Here is a 23,701-nt window from a genome sequence, read left to right as displayed (position 1 = left end):
ATTGGACTGCAGCACTCTGTTTTAAAATTCACATGGAAAAGAAGCAGATGTATCAACAATCCGAAGTGAAGCAAATGTTTGCTTCTTTAAAAATACTTTTGAAAACATTTATGCATAGCTGACTATTGCTACTGCACTCTAGATCTGCGTTATAAAACAGTGAGCTATCTCACTGAATCAGTGTGCTCCCTAAACAGTCTTCTACCTTCAAAAAAAAGGAAGCCTCAACACTGGAAATTAGGAATCAAGCTGTAAAATTTAGAGACAAAAAACTGAAATGGTCGAGAGGTTAAAAATAACCAAACCAACCCAAACCAAAACCACAAGCACATGCAAGAGCCTTCAAACACTTACACAGCAGCAAAATATCAACATTTTTCCATATCCTTACATAAACAGGCTATTCTTCCTTACTCCAGTGGATTGCTAACCATGATTTTGTAGGTGTTGAAAACTACTGTGTACTCTACTGCAAGACACTGAAACATGGAACAATTTTGTGGAGAAAGTAGTAGATACTTCCACTTTTCTTCCTCTTGCATCCTTATTTGAAAGAAGTCAGATTTCAAACAACTAGATGGCCAATTCCAGATTAAACAGTAGGGTAGTTAGTTTTAAGGGAATGCAGCTGCTGCAATTCCCTAACTGAGCAGACAATAACAAGATAAATCTGTAATGTTAAGAACCCTAACATTTTGCAGAAAGGTAAAAAACAATGGGAAAGCATGACTATTTTCTACAGCTTTATACCTCCTTTCTACTATTTCAACAAAATGCACAGATCATGTACAGTACAAACAGATTTATGTTTTCCAACTCCCAGCCTCAACACCCATCCCTCAGTGATCTACCTCTGCTTATCCGGCTGGTACTACTGGTTCCTGCCTCCCCAGAACGTCTCTGGTCCTGCTCTTGCTGAAGTCTTTGAATCATGCTATCCAACGGACTAACTTCTTGATTTGCTTGCTGACTAAGAACTTGATTCAATCCTGTGAAGCAAAATATACAGGGAAACAACACACAAATGTAAATTTTGAGTAAATCGTTAGTGACAGTTCATCTAAGTTTTAGCTTTGAAATTTACAAGTACAGTAAATTATCATGTTTAACAGTGGACTAATGCTTATTTTTCTAACAGCTGTTTTTGAAAACTTCTTAATATATTTGAGACATTATCTGGAGAAGGGTCAAGATGATCACATTTCACTTCTAATAAAAGTTTAAATTTGATCAAGTGCTAGCAAGCCACAGAAGCTTAATACAACTGTTGTTTGTCAGCTAAGTAGATGCAAATTGTTCAAATGCAACATTAGCCTGCCTCAAATGCATTATAAAACACTTTATAAGCTTCAATGAAAGAACTACATCAAGAAGGTCTAACGGAATTAGAAAATAATTATCTGTACTGTAGGACACCAAGCAGTAAAAATGCTTGATTGAGCTCCACATGGGCATAATGACCACACAGATCAAGTAATGGTAATTTTCTTTATTATGTAAAACAGGCAAGAAACCTCCTTTTGGGTAGCTCTTTTGAATAGAAGATGGGAAACAACTCCATAGAAGTGATTACAAGGTGATAATACTGTTTCTGAGCAGCATGCAAAATAGACAACACATAAGTATGAATAACACAAAAACTGTTTTCAAACTCACAATGTCACAAAAAACAGTTAGAGAGGTATAGAGAAAAAGACAAGAGTTACAGTACTGATTCAAAAAGAAGTCAGACACTTCTGCGCAGAGTAGTGAGAAGGTGGAGTGGTGGGAAGCTCTAGTCAAGAGAAGAAGAACTTGCAAAACTTTGTAAGGAGGGATAACAACAATGTTCAAAGAAACAAGATATAGAAATTATTTTTACAACATGATTCCAAAGAAATATCACAGTATAAACTGCACTTTGCAAGATCAAAGCCTAGACATTACAGTAATTGTGCTATGAAATGAAGAGCTTTGCTTATGTGGCTGCACAGAAGCTATCTCTTAGTAGTATACAGAGAAAAGAATAAATATTTAAGATAGTGCTCTCAGACTTTCAAGGTTATTGAAGTCAACTTCCCTAAAGCAGCAGAACCTTGGAATCATGGAACAAGCTCTGGTATAACCACAGCTGGATGTTTTCTGACTCATGTAGTGAGACAGATTAATTTGTTGATCTCGTGAGCAGACATACTGTCTACTGAGAACAATGGGAAATCCTACTAATAACCCAAGAATGATCTTAAATAAGAAAACTGCTGTCTAAACAAAATGAATGTTTTCATGTATCTAGCCTGTGAGACAATGCCTTAGCAAGAAACAGCAAGTGGTTTCTTTTTAAATGAAATAATAAAGCCACTGATGTGTACTTGATTTTTTTCAAAACGTCTGGTTTAAAGAAGCTTCATGTACATCAAGGCAGCAAATCAAGTATGACTATCTGAATTTTCCCTACTCTTAAAAACCCCTACAGAAAACTTGACAAGAAATAAAAGGTCAGTGCTCTGAGTGAGATGCATCAAATCCCACAACAAAGCCTCAGAAAGAAAAGGGAACATATAAAATATATAAACACTGTTTAGCTCTGCATATGACTGCATACATTGTTGCTAAATTGTAAAAAGGTAGAAAAATGTCTTGTGTCTCTCCATCATCTGTCAGGCTGGCAGATGACTTCCTGCTATTAAACAAAATGCTATGGACATCATCTTCCTATAGGCATTCATGTGTCATGTAGACAGGCAACTAAATTTAATTTTGTTGGGTCTGTGTGCAGAGTTTGACTTGTTTCAAGACATATTGAAGAATGTGCCCAAGACATTTTCAAATTTGGAGACTTTCACAATTCAATGGATTAACACTTTAACTGTAAAAATGAAGTAAACTCGCATCCTTCCCTAAAAATCAAGTATTTTTTTTCAAAGCCACTAAGAAGTTTACATTCACCAGAAAGGATTTTTTCCTTCTTTAATTTGCTTCTCAGGTAGCATTTCTTCCTGTAATTTTGGAGAAAATATGGAAATCCTCCCTAAAATCATTTAAATATTCAGTGCCCTATAATCCTGAGGTCTACAAATAAGGATAAAGAGATCCTTTGGAAAAACCACTCTCAGTTACTCTTCCTGGAATGTCTGACACACCACAGGCTTAAGTATCACGAACATATAAACTACTATTTATAGGCACAGTCAGTTTTCACATATTTTCAAGAATATCCAAATACTTAACAATGCTTATCTTGAAAACATTTAAAGCTACTTTCACCAGTCACTGTTTGCTCATTCATATTAATATCAAACTAGTGACACATAATAAGCAGGCATTGCTTTTCCATCCCTACCCAGCTGAAACACCTTTAGGCAATTTCCAACCGGCAGTCACAGGCCCAATAGGTGCATGGTCTTCCCATGTTGTGTCCATGAAAAATAAAACTTTCAAGGAGCTTCCTAGATTTTGTATCTTTATCGTTTCTTCAGCTCTTTCACCAAATCACCAAAGCTTAAAGCTTAAAGCTTAAAGACTGTGTTCATCTAAAGAGGAAGAGAATTTTGCTTGTTTCAGATGTCGTCTCATTTTCCTCTTCTTGCAGGTGCTACCTTTTCCAACTGATTTGTGGAAGATCAGTCTGTTTCCTAGGTTTTCTAAAGCAGGAAACCTTATCCCAAAGAGATAACTGAGAGCTCACTCAGCATTACACATTGTTGCAGTAATGAGCTGACTGGTGTTGTAGCATCAAGTAGTGCCAACTTGATCGATGACAATACTGTAAGTGAAATCGTCAGAAGCAATCAATGTCAAAGACATTGCAATTCTTCCACACCGCATGAACTACTATGCCCATAAATGAAGAAAAAGGACAAAGTGAAAGTGTAGAACGACTGGAGGTAACAAGATAGACTACTGTTTAGGAAAGTCAAATTTTTCATACCTGAAGATGTCACTCCCATCTGAGGAATAAGCTGTTCCTCCCTGCAGTTCTCACGACCAGGAACTAGTCTTTGATACCTTGCAGGATGAGGGTTGCCATCCACATCAACCAAAAATGGGGGAGGCATAAGGTGTGGAGCCTGCTGTGTCTGTTCGTCCAGGACAAAGTTGTTGGCATCACGGATAAGGGGCCGATAATCACTATGAAAGAACATCTGATCTGCTATCTGTAAACAAAGTCATTTTGTAATTTTTTTACAGAACCTAGTAAAAAAGCATACAGAAGAGAACTGCCAAAAGTATTTTTAACAATCGTACTCATGGTCACTTTTGCAAAAAAGGGGGGTATAAACCAATGTACTTAATTCAGTTTAGAGGGGAAAATGTAATGACTCCATTATTATTTTGTTTCCCAGTACTCCTTTTCTATATTACACTGCAAAGAGAATAATCCACGTGTTTTAACTACTTGAAGACATCTGACCAAATACAACATGAATGTATTAATAAATTTGCTTCTACAGTCTGAATACATGAATATATATTCTGATAATAAAAGATTGTGTCACAGACTTATGAGGTATGGTGCAGGAAGAAGACTAGGAAAAATATTGATTACATCAGGGAATTGCCAAATATTTCAACACCATACACATACATATATCCTTACTATAATGCTAGATATCAGAAAAAGTTTCAGTAGATAAAATAAAGCTGAGATAAAAATTGAATTTTTAAGGTTCTAAGTTTTCTCTTTTATTTCCATCCACCTGATCATAATTTATTATAGATGACTGTCCACAGACCCTCAAGACTGAGGAATTCTTTTGTCCAAATAACCATAAAAAATTTATGTTGCATCCCTTGCTGGCATATGTACCTCAGTATTGTGCAATCAGAAAGATATTGAAGCACAAGAGGAAAAAGTGAATAGAAGCTGATACATATACTACATATCCCAAGACCACCTATGGCAAGCAAACCCCATTGGCAGCGCATGTATTCAGCTGAACTTTGAACAAGTGAAAATAAAATCATAAAATCATCATTCACACAAATTAAGATTTCCAGTGCAATATAAAAACAGTTGAATGATTGACTCAATACACAGACATCTTGAAAAAAACCTTTTCTTTTGAGCATGGAGAGAGGAATGCCCAATTTGTCATAGAACATACTCTGATTTCTGGAGAGTATGCGCTATTGTGATCAATCCATAACACAGTTTCCACTAACTTGTTACGTAGAAACCAGTAATGCAGAGGTTATAAGCAGCTACTCAGAGTTCTGGTCTCTCAATGACAAAAGTCTCCCATCCTGGAAGCAAGGAGACAATGAAATGAAGATGACAACAGACATTTGTCAATTACAACATTAGAAAGTGTATCCATATGAAGTGGATTTTTAAAAAAATGGGAAAAAAAATAGGAATCATAGGATCTAGACCCCACAAAAATGCAGAAAAATAACAACAGGAAGGAATTGGAAAGATACATATAAAGATGCAACGGACAAGAATTTACTTCAGGGATTCAAAAGCCTACTCCTATAAAATGTGTATGGACATGGTGGTATCCCACTGCAGTAAGAAGCCGACTGGATGAAATCTTGTTGCTAGATTTTTTGTTAACTTTTTTAACAGAGTCTGAATGAGAAAGATAAAAGTGCTTTTATATGTCTGACGGACAGAATGAAGGCCTCCTTAACACCTTTGTTCCTTCATCTCACAATAGCACAGTATGATAGAGACAGGTCTTCTAGGAGAACTTACAATGTCTCCTAAAACCATAATAATAGAATATGCATTACTTACACCTAGTATAAGTCTTCCTACTAAGTACTTCCCACACTGCGAAAAAAGAGTTTCCAATTGCAGGGTCATACAAATTGTGAGTTCTATTATGTTGTAATTTGGCTGTACAGTGCTCTCTGCAACCCAGGTTTTGCAAGAAAAGGGAAGACCTGGTGCAGGATCATAAGGGACTTTGCTGCAATTACACTTCTGTGTACCCTATACTGCAATCAAGTATAGCAGAGAGAGTAAATGACAATTTTCTACTCCATAAGATAATGGGGAATTTCTTGGAAAACGTAGGCTCAGGCCAACTCTCAGGTAGAATATCCCTACTGGAATCCAGGACAGTATCTTATCTTGAGAAAAATCAGAAGAATTAGGCATTCCAGCAGACAACCAGCTAGAAGTACTAAGAATAAGACTTATTTCTTTATATACTACTAGAGATCAAATTTATGACAAGAAGATGATGATGTCACATCACCATTTCACATGAATCATCTATTCATCTGACTTCACAAACCCAGCTTGGGAATGAGCATAAAAGCTTTCCACAAGGTCTGAGCTCTATAGAAAGACTCCTCTCCAATCACACATTCAGAATGCTCAGTTTCTCCAAATGGGCACAGTTACACAAAGAGCTTTTCCCAGTACTACCCCAGTCCACCACAACAAAGTACCGTGGTTGGGGCAGTCTGCAGGAGCAAAAGCCTTAGAAAGCTCAGAGATCAGGCTCCCCAGCAAAGTGGTCACAGCATCAAGCCTGCCAGAGTTGCCTGCCATCAAGCCTCAAGTGCATGATGTTCTCTGTGCAGAGCCAGGAGGTGGTCTTAATCCTAGTGGGTGTCCCTTCCGACTCAGAATACTTTACGATTTAAAATCAACAGAATAGTACTTTACACTTTAGAACTGCTAGGCATTCTTGGACAAGATTCCACCTAAATGAGAACTTCTGAAGTGCACATGCCATGTTGACAGTGAACTCAGCTCAACTCTGGTGATGATACACTAAGAAATTTCAGATGAGATTGGCTCAATGAACGCCAAACAAGCAGCAAATGTAATTATTTTGTGGATGAAGGGAAAAAAATACTTCACAAAAATATGTATAATAAAAAAAACAAACCAAAAACCACCCACAAAAACTATAAACCCCAAACAGAAAACAAAAATCCCACCCCATTCACCTTCACTGTGGCCCAGATCACACCACAGGGGAAAAAAAGCCTAGATATTGGTTCCAGTCAACTAGGAAACATAGATACTATCTGAAGATAACATGAAAAAATATGGATGCAGAAAAACAAGAGCTTGTTCTCTTATTACAGTTAACACTATCTCAGCTATAATCACTATCAATTCAAAAATGCAGCAATACAGGACAGGTTACCACACCTCTTTCTTCTGTAAAATTCATTTCCCCAGAGAGATGGAAAACACTTTAAGACAAAATACACATATCCTATGATCTCATAGTCTGACAAGATGTCTGAAACCTTCCCCAGTATCTGAAGGGAGGAAGACAGAAAATAGAACACCATCTCCAGCACCTACCTACCTGTAGTTACATTTTCCCCTAAATCAGGTCAGACAAAAACAGAGGTGATGAAACCACACATGGAAGAGATCAGACACTTCTGAGCTGAGTTTTCTGTGAGTGGAAGACTGAGATTGAAGTGGCAACAAATGTAAGTCCTATTTGCTCCCATTTCTTTTATGATCAAGAATGCCAAGAGTAACATTGGCACAGCAACAGCTGTAGAGGATCATTTTAAATCATCCAATAAATGAAACATTTTAAACATAATGTTTTCTCAGAGGCTGAAGCAAAAACCCCAAGAGAACCAAGGGTCTGTAGAATTCAAGCAGGGAAAAGCAATTGCATTCATTCTTCAAATAGATTCAATCCCTCACAGGTAAATTCTCAAATGGCAGTATAAGGGAAAATCCTGATCTATCAGAGCAAAGACAAAAAGACTCACAGTTTCAATTTAATTTCCAGCATTTCTAAGTAGCAGAGGACTACCTGCTTCCAAAGCGATTGGAGAGAAAAAGAAACCTGAAACAATCCACAGACATGATAAAAAAAATGTTCCTGTTACAACAGTCTTTAAAGCTTATAACAGTAAGAACTCTGAAAGACAAAGAAAATTATCTGATAATCCTGGTTTTCCTTGTTCGTGATGTCTCTACTAATTTGTTTTATTTGGAATGGAACGAGAAATGCACAGGTAGTAATAACCGAGGAATAGCAACAGCAGCTTAGTACTGAGGACTTCAAATCATAGTTGAGAAGCAAGGAGACAAAATAAATCCCCAATATGAAAATCCTTCCGTAAGACTACAGAGGGAGATGCAGTAGCTTACAAGATTAAAATTCCTTTTGCTCTCCCTCCTTCAAGTCCCTCTGCATTTGTGTTTGCCACAATGCTTTCAAAACCAGCCTCACTCCAAAGATCCAAAGCAAGAGGCAAGACCCAAAAAACAGCCATTCACCAACAGCATTTAAGTGTCAGCTACCAGAAGCAAAGATTAATATCCTAGAGCAGACAGATCTACTTCAGTCTTTAAAAAAGGGAGAAGAGACACACCTCATTTCTTCCCTGTATGGTAAAAGAAGAACTAAGATCTTGCAGACACTCCAAACCTGTATGGTTCACAGAGCATGTTCCCCACAAAAAAAAAAAAAAACCCCACACATTTTTACAGTCATGAGGGTCTGTGGCAAGACACCCACACTCAGAATACACAGTGTTAGCTATGACATTAGAATAAAGATATAATATTTTATTCACACTAATGGTGGAATGTTGCTGTGTAAACAAAAAGGCATTTATGATGATACTTCATTAGCAGACATAAAATTGCATCACTGAAACATATAGCACATTTTTTGTAAATAATTCTCTCACAGGCAATATTTAAATGCAATATTTAAATACAGATAGCAGGAATTAGTTCTATTACAGACCCTTTTTTTGGTCTTAGTTAGGAACCAGAAAAAAATATTTAAACTAAAGTGTTTAATTATTATCAGTTTCACTGCAGCTTATTCCCATTATCTATGTGGAGCCATTAGTAGATACTTGAAACCTTGTCATTTAAGAGAGTGGACAGGGACCAGTAAATTTTGAATTCCATTTTAAAATTATCATCATTATTTTGAACTTCCCATGTAAACAGTAGCTAAAAACAGAATGCTTCCATAATTTAAAAAAAGACAGTGAAAGAAACCTGATTGTCAACAACAAGCATCCAAAACATCCCATATTAATGGCTCAAAATTATGTCATTTCAAGACATGCTCTCTTGAAATGAAGCTCTGACAAAGTTTGCACAAATGCATTCAACACAGACAAACATTTTGTTTTTCATCTGGCACTGTACCTTGTCATATTTGCTACTGGAACCAAAGCCAAAAATCAGAAGGTGACCGTGAGAATCAGTACATGCAAAATGCTGTCCATCAGGAGAGCACTTGCAGTCAAAAACTGCACCATGTCCTTGTCCTTCAATCTGAAATACATCAACATATAAAATAATTAACAGAAATTAATAATTTTCAATTATGATTCTCAAAACTATGGTGCTGACATTGAAATTTATTACAAAATCTGTATGACAGTATACTGCTAGATGGAAGTTACTTTAAAACAAAGCTTACTTTTTTAGCTATTCACTTTTCAGTGAATTTTGTAATAATGCTCATGAAAGATTCCAAATTGATAGCAGTAGAAACTGACAGACTTTATCCACAAAGCAGGCACAGCATAGGAAGTGAAAATAAAAGCTTCCCCTTGAACGTCCTGCTAATGAGCCTAACCAGAGAGCTGGGCCCAGTTCAGGGCTTAGTCACTACACCCTTTTCATCCTCTGCCTTCTTGCTAAGCTGCCCCAGAGCAGTGGCTGCTGTGGTGTTTCACAACACCTGCCCCCTAGAAAACGCACTGAAATAACCCACATTACACAACTTAGCAACTACCTGTTTCTGTAATACCTACTCCTAATTTATTGGAGTGGGGAAGGAGTAAATTTGTGTAAAAACTCCACCTTTTATAGGAGAACTGCAAAGATTTTAAAAAAGGAATTTTTACCTGATACTCATTTTCTGTTTTCCAGTTCCATTAAGCCAGAACAAATGGGTTTTTGTTTTTCCCTGCAACCTGTCAATCAAGCAGAGGTGACCAATCACCACTCTGAATTTTCATGTCTTCAGCACCTCTTCAGAAAGCCCCTTTCTATTCTCCCCAGCAAAGCACTTTTGCATTTCCTTTAAAGAGACACCAAACAGAATTCTTTCCCTAACTGTGGCAGACCTATATATTGCCAGAAAAGGAAAAAAACAAAACAAAACAAAAAATGATATTCAGCCTTCAGACAGTAACACTATGCACTTCTGCAGCACCTTCCAGAGGCCATCAGCATTATTTTAAAAAGTTAACAAATCAAGCCTCAAATATCCTTTGAGGTAGGTACTGTTCTCTCTTACAGGCTGAGACAAAGGCAAGAATTCTAAATCTTTTCCCCACAGTCTTACAACACACACACACACCCCTGCACATCCCCCCAGTAATAGAGGCTGCAACATCTATTGCCAGTGCTTTCAGGTATTTGATAAAGGTCTTTCTTACTACAAGTAATTTCCCTAAAAGTCAAATGAGTTTCTGGACTAGCAAAAGAGGAACATAAACCAATACAAGTTTTATGTTCTATTTTGCCCATTATTCCAGAAGAAATGAACAGAAGTATCTTACAGAAAGAGATGGAAAATAAAAACAGAGCTTCAAGCAAGTGACACTAACATCACAACAGTCAGGAATGCAGAGTTAATTTAGTCTAAGTGAGATCCAACTACCACAGCAAAGTTACAACTTTGTGCTGCTTTTTGCATATAGAAAGCACACTGTATTAAAGGGAGACAGTTCGGGAATGCAGGTGGAAAGGAGAAGGAATTTCAGCACAATAATAAGCTTTGCAGAAACACAGAAATTGGAAAAGAAATATTTTATACATAGATATTTGTGTTCCCTTACCCTTCCTCCAACAAAGGAAACCTCAGTGTCAAGCTTCCTAATGTTCAAGTCTTTCATAAATAGAATTTCAGGGTTCAGCCTAAGTTTTAAACACTTTTTGTTTTACAAGGAAATCAACATATGTTGTGGGAAGAACTAATTGCTAACCATGGTGAGGGGAAAAATGAGCAACAGATGGAAAAAAATCCAAATAATAAGATGATGGGTTTTTTAATCCTTTCCATCAAGAAATGGCTTGGATAGACCACTTTCAAGAACCCCTGGAAATTAGAGTGTTAATTGGAAAACATTCCCTCCATATGTAAAGGAAAAGAAAAGTGTTCCAGTATTTGGGGACAAGTACAGTGCAAATAGTTTTAATCTAAACGTGCCCAGAATTGGGTTTTGAAAAGTGCTTTTGGAAAGGGCAACTGTAAGACCTTTCAATACAACCCTTCAAGTCTGAAGCACGAATACTTGGAAAAAAAGATCCTTATAAGAACAAAAACTACTGTTGAGGATAACCTTCCAAGATATAATTACTATTCTAAATTAAAGAACAAAGTCAACCAGAGTGTGCTACCCAGTAGAATTTTTTTTTTCAATAAAACTATTTCAGGATTAATAAGTGACACCTTACAATAGAATTTTTTCAATAATAAAGCTAACACAGAGGAACTGGTCATTTGGAACAGAAACTAAATGTTAAGTTGCAAAAAGGGAAGCTGTAGTAAATCAGTGAAGCTGTTACTTCAGCAAGCTAGATAAAGAATTTCAGCAAGAATGAATCTGCCTTCCCTTCTCCATCCCTTTTAAATCAAAGATGCAAGAACTACATGAAGACTGTATCCCAAGAAAATATAAAGTGCTTATTTTGTCTGGAACCTTCCCCTGCTTAATATAAGGATATCAATTGTGCAGGGAAGAGACTGATCACAAGAACAGAAAAAGCCCTGGTTAATTGAAAGCTGTCACAGAATGGTCTGGGCTAGAAAAGACCTTTAAAGATCACATAGTTCCAATTCCCTGCCATGGGCAGGGGTACCTCCTAGACCAGATTGCTCAGAGTACCATCCAACCTGCCCTTGAACACTTTCAGGGATGGGGAGTCCACAATTTCTCTTGGCTGCCTGTTCCAGTGCTTTAACAAAGGCTGTTTCACAACAAAAGGCTGTGAAGAGTGAATGTGTTTAGACACTGTTGACAGCAAAGCAAGTATCAAGGATTCTTCAGCTACAAACAGGGAAGAACCAGTGATACTATACAAGGAGGACTAAGATTATTTTTAGTCTCAGCTCCAAGAATTAAGAGTTCAATTTGCCCGTATTTTTACTAGCAAGGAAATATGTGGACAGTGGTATATCCCAAAGGGAGGAAGGCTGATGAAGTAAGAGAATGAAAAAGGAACGACTCTTTTCCTCTCAATTTTGAGGAAAGCTTGTGTTTGCCCCAAACCAGGGAGAATAGAGCTGTCAAACTTCTACACAAAGCAATGTCTTAAATGCATAAAAATTATTTGTTGTATGAAAACAGAATAGTACCACCAACAGAGCAAGCTCAGTAAGAAGCCTTTCTGAGCTGTTACCAATATGAAACACCTAAACCCTACTTTTTGAGAAGAGTATAAGACATGGGAGAAAAGAAAAAAATTCAAGATGAAAATTAAACACAAGTAGAGAGTACCAGAGAAATTTCACAGACTTTCTTCTGAAAAACAACTCAATTTTTAATGCCAAGAAAATATAACTCATTTAACCTAGCTAGATTTCAAAGGCATAATACAGTATTTAAACTTGATTCAAATGATTGTGATTAGGAGGAGAAATGCAGAGTAGGTAAACTTTATAAGGAAAGGACAACAGTTACTGATTTTTGAAAGACATACAGAGCTAAAAGGATGTTATCACTAAAATTTTTCAAGTCAGGTTTTTCTGTTATTGACTACAGAAAAAAAATAGGAGCCCTTTGATGAACATTAGGAAATCATCAACTGAGAACAGATTTGGGACAGCATAAAGGATACCAACTGAAGCAATTAAAAAACAACAGGACAAAATGCAATAGAGCATGAACCTAATAAGATTATTAGAAATAACTAACTAACAGACTTACGGCCAGAAAAAAATAGTGAAACTCACTCTACATACAATAGCACTACACATTTCTGTCATATCTTCCAATACAAGTTCCCAGCACAGTTTAATTTTTAAAAAATCTATTAAAAATTTAATAGATTTAAAAAAAAAATCTATTAATCTGTAAAGCCTCTACTAGCTTGAGGTAGAATCCTTACTTCATGTTAAGGGACTGAAGCAATTAGATGGAAACACAGGGAAAAAGGTGACTGGGTGTTCTTTGCAATGCATCCCATATAGATGCAGCAACAAAAAGAAAACTGCATTTCTAAACCACACCAGAAGAGCATCCAGAAAAGAAAGAGAAAGTGCATACATGCTAGACAAATAGACAACACTAAGAACAAAATCTTCCAAAGCAGTACACATATTTTTTCCTTCCCCTATTCAAGATAAGCAAATTCTAAGCGGAACAGCTACAGAGCCACTCATCATAATAACCCAAAACCTAAGAGCTCAGCTTCTTTATATGAACACAAAGGAAAGGGGACTATTTTGTATGACTGTTCTAAAAGACCTTTAGCAGGAAGAGAACTACTATAATAAAAGACATTAGGCAGGATGAGAACTACTCTACCTAAATCACAGAAACAAAAGAATATTAGTTACAACCAACGTTCAAACTTGAAAACTGAAATCGGATTCTAACGATCCCAACAACAGTATGCTAGAGCAAATTTCTAAAACTAGCAAAAAAAGCAGCACTAATTGTTATTAAAACATACAACCTCTTCTGTAAGTGATGAAACTACATCATAAACGCTCAAGTCAAATCAGTCTCCAAGTATCTGGAAGCTCCTTTGCAAGTTTGTACTCTCCTTTACTTCAAAGATCAATCTTCGATCACAGTATGCTTCCATAAGCCAAAAAATATCTACAGACTTGCTGCAAAGTTAAAGGAGGTTGCTACACATTTGGAGGAATGGAAAGAAGACTTACTTTTTAGGCCAGTTTATAAAAATAAAAATATTAAAAACCAGCAGATCTTCTACACCACTTCCGGAGCAATAAAAAGAGATGAAATGGTGGGAGGAAGACTAGAAGTAATTAAACTCAGAGTAACACTTTTACTAAAAATGTTTCTATCTTCCTACCAGCTAAGCCAGTTATTCATTCAGGAACGTTGCATATGCCTTGAAAGATAAGTCTACCAGTTAAAAGGTCTGATAGGTCACCCACCCCGTGGATGCCTGAAGTTCTATAAAGGCTGCATATATAAATTATTTACAGTTTTTGTTGCTGTTGTTAAAGATTTTTCTTAATATACATTCTGCAAACTCAGTACTGGCTTCTTCTACTTGAACTATTAGAGCATTACACTGGTTTTGTTTTCCAGAATCTGTTTCTCAGGATGTGCTCTTATGTACAATTCAAAGGTGAAGCCTCTCAAAAAATTCAAACAATTTCAGTAGGACTATAGACACACTGATTAAAAATAATGCATCAATAACTTATTTAGGTCATTCTGTATTTCACATGACTACAAAACGTGACCTAAAAATGCAATCCCACATAATTCCACTGAAAGTGGAAGACTTTATGAAGGCCACAACATAAGAAATACTAGTTTTACATCTCTAGCTCCCATTGGAAATTACAATACATTGTTCATAAAAGCAAACAATGTGCCTATCGGACATTACTCCAAAAGAATCCCCTCATGTGGCAGAAACTCTGCACCCAGAGCATTCTGCTGAGCTGTCCTAAATGGAACATGATCTTTCACACTGTTGTTCTGACAGGGACTTCCAATCTTTTGATATGTCATTTAGCCTAAAACTAATCAAGCAGATGCTAACGAAGACCTAGGTAGGCCTGACAGGTTTATTGTTTAAAGGAAAGGAAATAATGTTGTAAGTGATATGATAATGCTATAATGGCTTTAGAGTTTTCCAGGTTGCACTGTAAGTAGAAGTAGAATTAGAAAGTAAGAAACCACATCACACAGATCAGTGGAAGATCAGAGTTCAGAAGATGGGGCAGAAAAACATTAAGATACACAGACATAAGAAGCCATAGCATAGGAGCTGCCAGTAATGAAGTGTCCATTTAAAGCTAAAAATAAAGGACAGTCAACAACCAGCTCTCCGAAGGAGCAGGATCACACAGAAAAATCCAATTGCAACTCAGTAGTCTCTGCTTGATTGACAATTTGCAGGAAGAAACCCTTTTGACTTGAATCAGTTAATGCCATAACACTGACAGTAAATTCTAAACAAAACAAGGATTAAACTGCACTAAAACATTTAAACAGTCATTAACAGGGAATGTGTGTGTCCAAATTCACAAAAACTAGATGTCACTCCCATTATGAAATACATTCCTACTACGATTTCCATTGGGGTTTCTAGTATTTCTAGCTGATTTATATAAAAACACAAAACGTGCAAAGAGGGCAGAGAGACTGGGCAAGGAGACAACCAACACATCACTGCATCCAGACAGTCTGATTCTTCAGCTGTACTGCAGACTCTCCATTAACTTCAAATAGAATCAAAATTATACCCTCTACATTATCCATTGTGGAAATCAGGAAAACTCTTGTAGGTTGCTTCAACTCGACCTTTTAATGGTCAAGTTGTGTACATGACCATTTCAGTCACTGCTTTTCCTACTAGCTCCACATCAATATACAACATATCCAAAGCTCTCAAAAGCTAAGAAAGTGTTACTATTAAAATTTTTCAAAAGATACATTCTTTAAAAGTTGGAGAAAATGTATAAGCTTAAAAGAGAATCATGCAATGCAACTACCATACATCCTAGAAAAGTAATTAAGGACTTAGAAAGAAATGCATGGAACCAGGAATAGCACCAGACAACTTAACATTAGACAATCAGCTACAGACTTGGGGACAAAACATTTGGACATTATCTTCAGCAATCTTATTCTTATTTCTTCATATCTGTGCAGCTGTAACTTTCAAACTTAATATTATTGTGTGGGATGATTTTAAGGCTGGGGGTTTTTTTGTTTTGGTGTGTTTTGTTTGTTTTTTAGTATATATTTAATATATATTATAAAAAATTTATCTGCATTTACACACATTAACTAGATCTATGAAAAGGCATATATTCACCATGGTAATTTCATGTAGTGAATGTAAAACAAAATTAGCATGAATGTACTCACTTGCTTCAAAGCTTTCTCACTGGATGCATGGCAATACACATTTTCAGTTTCAAAAACAAGTTTAATGTTTTAAATACAATTATTGCTCTGTTAAATTATGTATCACCCCATTTCCTGATTTTATGCCAGCAATTCTAAGTATAATCTGTTTCACTACTACATCATTTGGAATAAAAGCAGCATTTAGAGAGATACAGCTACAATAATCACATAACCAGACGAGCATGGCCTTACAAGGTAGGTTCGTATCAGCTTGCTGATTCTACTGCTCCAATTGTTTTCAAAGGCAATCAAATGAAATAAAGGAATTTCATAGATCACCTTCAAAACAATTTTATCAAATCCACTTTCTATTTCTTCAACCCAAGGCTTCTCAAGAAAGAAGCAACCTGAAAAAGAAAACTAAGGACCAATACAAGTCAGGCTTTTTTTTTTTTTTAATATACACAGTTTTAAGACCTTGGGTCTTCAAGATTGGTCAGGAAATCAAGAGATCTAAAAATAAGTTTGCGAGTATTCACAAACAAGTTATATTCTCTTGATCTATGAAAGAATTACATACTTCACTGCATAATAAGTTAGAACACAGTCAAATGAAAGCTACTGCAGCAGAGTTAAAAGTAAATAAGGTTTTAATGAGCAGTCCTGCACTAATCCAAAATCCTTCCAACACCCCTTTTCTTCTACCTAACTTCTGCAGTGGTAACTTTTAGAAATATAGTCATGTTGTAACCCTTTAAGTGAGAAAGCAGATGCTGGAGTCTTATCTTCTCAAATACACACACAGATCCCAATGAAGTAAAACATTTGTTCTTCACAAACAGTATTTCAGGAATAACCAAACATAACCACTACAGCTTTTCAAAAACATCCAGCAAAATTTATTTACACAACTGCCTCACTTCATGTACCTGACATTGATGTATAGAGATTAAAAATTAAATTGAAAATTAATTGATTTTTAAAGTAACAATACATAACCCTTTCTCTAAAAATTAAATAGCACTGAGAGAGGCATTATGCATGTTTGTTTGAAAACTACATAAACAAGCCGTGGCAAGTTTTTCCCTTTGGGGTATTTTTTCTTGAATTTGTGGTAAAACAATTACATTAAGTCAGTCATGCTAAATACCTGGTATTCATGTCCTGCTAAGAAATCTTGACCAGCTTTCTCAACTATAGCTCAGTATTTTCACCTTTCTCGTAAAAAGCACTGAACCATCAAATTTGAGACTACATTAGAGAAGCCAACCCAAGCTACAACTCAAGTTGGTAAGACAGGATAAGACAGTCAAATTTTACAATTCTATAGTTGAAAGTAGAAGATGTTCATATTTTATAATTCTACAGCTAGGAAGTTTGCAGACTCATTAACAATTTTAACATGCTGCTAAACTTTTCTTTGGATTTGGTTTGGGTTTTTTGTTGGCTTGGGGTTTTTTTCTAAGGATTATTAACTTCTGCAGTACTTTCCTAACTCCAACCAAGAATATAAGCAAAAATCAGCCTCCAAGTTTGTTAGCTCTGATAAGGTAGCTTATACCTGTTGCACAGTATGTTCAACAAGTTTATATTTAAGTTCTTTAAAGAATTTTTTAGTACCGAGAATTTTAGAGTGGGTATTCCCTGTGAATATAGCTGTTAAAGAGAACAACTACATTTAAATTTTAATGTGGCAATGTAATGCCATGTCATATAACTTTATCTTGCTGAAAGGATCCAAAACTATTGACATAAGGTTCCAGTAAAATGTTCTTTCATCCTTTCAGAAATAAGTTTCCTCCCCATTTCCCTTTTAGCTCTCATGATTTTAATTTAGAAGAAAAAAAATACTAAAAAAGAAACATATTTTTGTCAATGCAGTTAAATCCAGACTTTATCCTAAAAATTTAAGTAATTTGCTTCTGGGATGACAATTTTAAATTAAGTTGGACAAAATAATGTGCTACTAAATTTACATGAAAATTGCAACTGCCAAACTTTCACTTATTAGAAAACTGACACTTTTCAATTCAGCTTTCAACAGTACATTGTACCTGTTTCAATGTATGTTTTTTGACACATATGGGAGAAACTATGCTCATCACACTAACCAAATCTTTGAATAAGCTATTAAATTTTTTTTTAAATAAACACAGAAGTGTGTAAATACTTACTTTGTTTAAAAAATGCTCATATTTAAGGTCTAAGTTTCATAACTTGTTGATAATTAATAAACATACTATAAAGAACACATGTAAATCACAAGTCACAAGCTTTCTAGTTCTGGGTACAATGCCTATTTACATAAAATGTAACTAATGAATTTTAAATGAAAGTGTGGGACTATTCATCATGAGCTTCCAACAGAAGACTGCCTAGAAACAAAGCCAACAGCTAGAATTCTGGTACAGAGATTTAGAGGAAAATATGCCCCAGCTTAGGAAAAAAAAAATCACTAGGTGTTTTTCTATAACCTGTAAGAAGCCTCATCCTACCTTACACCAACTACAGCTATAAAAGACATTTTTGTCCTTCTAGGTCTCAGTGAAAGAGCATATTGTAGCTCCAGGATGAGAGTTTTTCAAAAACAGCCAAGAAATGGAACTGAGGCCTGTATCTTCTTCAGTAGCAATGTAACAGGCAGGTCAGCATGCCCCTCAGGCTTTGCAATTTTAAGGGTTTTGGTTTATTTACTTTTTCTGACCATTACCATAAAAGTAAGGCAGAGGGCATAAGAACAACCAACACCAATTCAACCACTAAGAATTAACACTGCTATTTTTGAGCTAACAATATAGTTTCCAGGGCAAGCAGCATTTACTAAGTAACACAGAGGAGAACAGTGGTGTTTTCTGGGAGAGATTAAAGCTTTTCTTTCACAAATATAACTGAGCTGTCATTTCAAAGGAAGCTGAAGGTGGGAAAGGGGAAGAGCAGGCTCAGTTAGAATTTTTTTCTTTCTTCCTTCTCCTCCAAAAGAATCAGAAGGTTGTTTCAAATGACTAGTTTACAGAGTTCAAATTGTAATGCATTTCTGAAACATACCCTTGGTATTTCTATACGCTCTGATGAAACGTGCTTTGGCATTTAGAAAAAGATCCATCATCCAATTCTCAACAGTTAGAGAAATATACCATGACATATAGGTGTCAAAGGCTAAGGTGGCTTAGCCTTCCAGCAAGTCAGAGAGTCACATAGGTAGGAGGATTTTGAAGTATTCATATCTGTGAATTTAATACCAGATTGTAAAAACACTTTTTTTTGTATCAGTTTTTCAAAGCATTCCTGACAATACGATGAAAGAACTAAGGCCATCTTAGCACCAAGTTCCAAGGAAGTTCCAGAACTACCACCCAGAGCGTATTAAGGGCACTATAATACAAGACAGTGCTCAGAAAGACTGTCCTAGCACTAAGGTAATGCCACAAGAATCAGTCCAAATCAACACTTCACAACTGGGAACACATTAAGATTACAAATAAGTAAAAGGCTTACCTTGACCCAGGCACAAAGGAGGCACCCAAGGCACACATATTATGTCACACGTAAGAAGGCCTACTGCTGGCTACAGCTGAGCCTGACTTCTCAAAGAAGTGACTCGCAATGAGAGTCAATCGAGTAAGACAGGAACAACAGCTAGTCATGAAAGGTCTTTTGTTGTTGGTTTTGTTTGGGGTTTCTTTTGAAATCTGTTGTCTAGAATATTTTTTTCTTTAGAGGCTTCAATATTCTTACTTGATTAATTTCTACATTACACAGAGATTTCTTAAATGTTGTAAGACTAGTCTTTATCAACTAAAACACAGGCTTTCCGGTTCAGTAATTGCAATGCCTCCCTACAGAATCTGCTGAGTCAGATATCAGATTCAGGCAAAGCAAGGACATTCAAAGATACAGTAAGAATTCCACTACTCTGCACTGACAAAAAATTGTAAAAATGCCTGCTCTGCCTAGTCTTTCATTCTTGCTATGGTAGTACAGTCTTCATACTTTCAAAAACATACTTTAAAGTAACAGGAGTCACCATATGCTCCTGCAACTGTTCATGAAGCTATGCTATAAACCAAATTATTAAAAAAATATAAAAAAAGAAAAACCAAACAAAAACAAAAAACCACCAAAAAAAAAAAGCTAACAGAAAAACAAAGAGAAAGAACAGAACTACAGGCCTGTACATATCCCAATATCCTAAAATCTTTCAGGAAACTTATTTTAATAGTCTTTTACACAGCAGTCCCCCCATGGGAAAAGAACTATCAGCTTTATCACAGGTGAAACCTATACTCAAAGGCCCCAGAAAAAATGCTTTCTGCAAGCAGTCTGAATCAGCAGAGCCTATCCCCAAGAGGTACTGCTTAAAGTATGCTTAAGCAAAACTGCCTAAGTCCAAAAAATAACAATCAAGGGCAGCACCATAACACCACAAACCTCTCTAGGGTCAGACTCAAGGAACACCAATACTTAATGTCCAAATTGCAACACCAACAAAAACTCAATCAGCAAACAAAACAAAAACCCATCCATCCACCAAACATGACTAGACATCTCCATTTAGATCTGGAATATTAAGTCCCTTAGGTTTTCTTTTTTTGCCCCCATATGTTCTCAGAATTGAGAAACTTCTCCCTAAAGCCTAAGGAAACTAAAAACATTAAGGGTAAGCTGCAGCACATATCATCCAAGCGCAAACCCTGGCATTCCTAACAAACCAACAGTGTCAGACCTATTAAGAAGTAACTTAGTCGGAATACCTGAAAGAAAACAGATGGTATGACAAGAACTGAGTGGTGTACACCTATTTATGACCTGACCAAACACTAATCCTGCAAATACAAAAGCTTGCCTGAAGGCAAAGAATTTCTACCACTTTCTAATTTACCTAGAACATTATTTGTATATCCAAGAAAACCAGCCAGTGCCAAACCCAAAGGCTACAATTCACATCTCTCCACAGCGGCACAACTTGGAAAAATTGGGAAGAAGTCCTATCTAGGGTATTTATAGTCAAGACGCCCTCCTGGGTAAGCGACAGACATTGAATTGAGTGCTTTACTACTGATAACAGAACAGAATCTAGGTTTTCCATTTCCCTACTCTATCAGCTAAGGTAATCCCAAAAAATGAGTGCCACCTGCTCCTGTAGACTTCTTTAGGAAAGCAAGGACCTCTCCTAGTTGCTGGAAAGGTGTCTTACCACACAAGGGATCCAGATGCCTCACTGCGGCTTTGAGTAAGGAACTGTATTTCAAATATATCTTTATGTACATTATCATGCAGTTGCTTTCACTAGACAGCCCACTGGTTCAGTGTATTTTTCCACTGGCTCATCCACTAAGACACCTACATCTCATACACTCTTCAGCAAAATGAGCTACAATTTTAACATTTACAAGGGTCTGTGCTGTTCTTCTGTAGCAACAACACTATTTTTGTGAAATACATAAGCTCTGAAACAGTTGGCTACAGGAAGCGCTTAAGATTTATTACCCTGGTTCTTCAGAATGCTTCTTTGTATCTGGGAAATAAAATACATGAAAGTGCCCTAATACTACAACACTAAAGCCACAACCTCACTGATTCCTTGGCAAAATGAATGACAAATACACCAAGAACATATTCTTCATTAGCAGCTGTATTAAGTCAGGAATGGTGTGAATATGACATAGGCCAAAAACCAAATACATGTATTTGCGCATGCAATTTAAAACCATCTCAGGACTTACTTGCTGAATCTCAAAATTGCCTACAATGCTTTAACCACCTCACACTCTTGATATTTCTATGGCAAATTTCACTCTCTGGCATAGTGAATATACTCCCTGAGTGTAGGTAACTCAAGTCACTGAATTAAACCAGTTCTCAATGTCCATGGACTTTGACACCAAGTTATGCAATACTTACACAACTAGACCAAATGAAATGAAGACTACAGGTGAAAACATTAAATATGTAAAGCATATATACTTACTGAGAGTAAAGCCATGTGACAGTCATTTATGGGACTGAGATTACTATTAATCATAAAGACCAAAATCTGACAAACAGACCAAAGATGCTTCAAATTAACTGTAATTGTGACAATTTATTTAGTAGCAAATGTTTAAAAACCTGGGAAAGAACATTCTGCAGGACCACCAGAGTTATCTAGTGGGACGAAATTGTAACCAGCAAGAAACAAATAAATGGAGGAATCTAAACTTAAGTTAAATACAAAATAAAAAGTATATTTGATTACTATGATTTTCTTTGCAATTTCACATTCACTGACTGGATAAAACAATTAATTTTCAAACTGATTGACACTGCTTGCATCCCTTGGGGGTTTTTTTGTTTGTTTTTTTCTTTTTATGTTGACAAGGCATTTGGGACAGGGTGAAAAGCAATTTAAAAATACCTAATTCTGCTTTAGGGATTTGCCACCAGGTTTTAGATGTACAAAGCAATCCATCTAGGATAGAAATACCTGACTGGACTAACATTAAGCCAACAGCCATCTATGATTTTGCTAATTCAATCAACTCGCCCAAGGTCTGCAAAATTTTGTAAGGAACTCTTGTTATGACAAAGCCACCGAGTGCTCATTTGGGTACCACAGATCAGGCAATGATAATGAGATTCTTGAATTGTAAAACAGACATCTTATGTCATTCAACTCTTAGGTTTGGTTGCTCCAGATGATGTTGCCTGTCTGATCCAAAAGAACCCAATCTTCAAAAATTTCCCATCCCCTAAACAGATATACTAATACCTTTTTTCAGAAGTATGAGATGGCATATTGAGCAAGTCACTAAAGGTAACAGCACTTGTCAGAATTATTTAATAGTGGCTGTTTCTTGATGCTCCCAGCTGATTTGCCATTTAGGAAATGGAGAAGACTGGCAGCTCAGTATGTATTCATGCTCTCCTGTAGTAAACCAGAACACTTAATCTTTGCAGTGCTGCAAAGGTGACTGCACAATGACCTCTGCCTGCCACCCATCACCTAAGAAAACCTCTAATTTCCACCCATGTTTTTTGAAGCATTAAACACAGAAGACTGGCTGGTGAAATGTTCAGTCCTTAGAGAGATGCCTCTCTTGCATATCTGGCTCATACAATCTAATTCTTTGGTTTGACAAAAACTGATTGCCAGATTTACAATTCCCCTTATCTCACACAGAAGGCGGACTTTCTCATATTAGTTTCTAGCAGGAACCAGAGATTACTAGCTGCTGAGATCTTCTGATTGTCTACAAATTCCTCTTTCCAAAGATCTTAAAATGCATGTGATTTCTATCTTTTTTAGGTGTTTCTGTTGCATTGCTCTCTTGAAATAAGTATTTCAGTCTTTCAGGGGCTGCCTAGCATCACACGCACCTGTAATTTAGATTCTGATAGCTCTTAAATGGACTTGGCTTGAAAAGAGCAGATGAGCTCAGACTCTTCTAACCTGAAACTCCATGAGAACCATCATCTATCCATTGTAAGTCAAACTAGAAATGCAAGCTAACCATACAATGAGAACATACACTTCAACTGGCAACAGTTAATAGCCCCAAGTAATGAAAATCTGTGCTTATAGCTCCAATATGATTTTCTTGGATCCTTCACAAGTTCAGTTACAGAAATCACTGCAGAGAGAATACTACTCAGCCTAGGTCAGTGCTGAAGGAATCTAGGTTGAGCTCTCTCTGATTAAGCTTGGCTGAATTTTCTCAGAGACTTTATGGACTCCACTGTACTGCACATCTCAAAACCT

The 23,701-nt window shown here is 36.4% G+C and overlaps 1 protein-coding gene across 1 annotated transcript in view; it reads right to left on the bottom strand.

Moving 5' to 3' along the window:
* PHIP (PHIP subunit of CUL4-Ring ligase complex) overlaps positions 1-23,701 on the bottom strand; it is a 106,725-nt gene that overhangs the window by 44,538 nt on the left and 38,486 nt on the right. The window contains exons 16-18 of the mRNA XM_085056463.1: positions 9,089-9,217; positions 3,908-4,133; positions 852-989 (exon numbers count right to left, since the gene is read on the bottom strand). Of these exons, the coding sequence (XP_084912589.1) occupies positions 852-989; positions 3,908-4,133; positions 9,089-9,217 (493 nt within the window). The remainder of the gene's footprint in view (positions 1-851; positions 990-3,907; positions 4,134-9,088; positions 9,218-23,701) is intronic.

Source organism: Lichenostomus cassidix, chromosome 3 (genome assembly GCF_008360975.1).
Source record: "Lichenostomus cassidix isolate B80296 chromosome 3, HeHo_3.0, whole genome shotgun sequence".
Lineage (NCBI taxonomy): Eukaryota > Metazoa > Chordata > Aves > Passeriformes > Meliphagidae > Lichenostomus > Lichenostomus cassidix.
The sequence above is the reverse complement of the archived record's forward strand: the minus strand, read 5'-3'. Positions and strand labels throughout refer to the sequence as shown.